The sequence below is a fragment of the Pterocles gutturalis genome, unplaced genomic scaffold (assembly GCF_000699245.1).
Source record: "Pterocles gutturalis isolate BGI_N339 unplaced genomic scaffold, ASM69924v1 scaffold40468, whole genome shotgun sequence".
Taxonomy (NCBI): domain Eukaryota; kingdom Metazoa; phylum Chordata; class Aves; order Pterocliformes; family Pteroclidae; genus Pterocles; species Pterocles gutturalis.
In genome coordinates, this window is record NW_010127099.1 from 6,114 (window position 1) to 6,343 (window position 230).

At 57.4% G+C, this 230-nt stretch overlaps 1 protein-coding gene across 1 annotated transcript in view; it reads right to left on the bottom strand.

Annotated features, from left to right (window-relative positions):
- The window catches only part of LOC104465938 (nuclear receptor coactivator 1-like), a gene marked incomplete at both ends in the record, with an annotated part of 12,258 nt that overhangs the window by 6,108 nt on the left and 5,920 nt on the right, over positions 1–230 (bottom strand). The window contains one exon of the mRNA XM_010079184.1: positions 1–230. This exon is cut by the window's right edge and continues 34 nt beyond it. Coding sequence (XP_010077486.1) covers positions 1–230 — 230 coding nt within the window.

A 230-nucleotide genomic window follows, 5' to 3' on the forward strand; every position in this document is an offset into this window, starting at 1 on the left:
ATGGTGGGGGAGAAGGGATTGCTGGGGACTCGGGGTCTGGGCACCAGCCCCGGGCTGACCCGATGCCTCGGAGACATGAACTGCGGTGGGGTAATCCCTGGAGAATTCATGGGGGAACTGTTGAGGTTCAAAGTGTGGTTACTGTTCTGGGGACCGGCTTGTCCCTGGCTTAAGGCAACGTTGGCTCCTATCTGGTTTCCAGGTGAACATCCAAAACTGGTTTGGCTGGT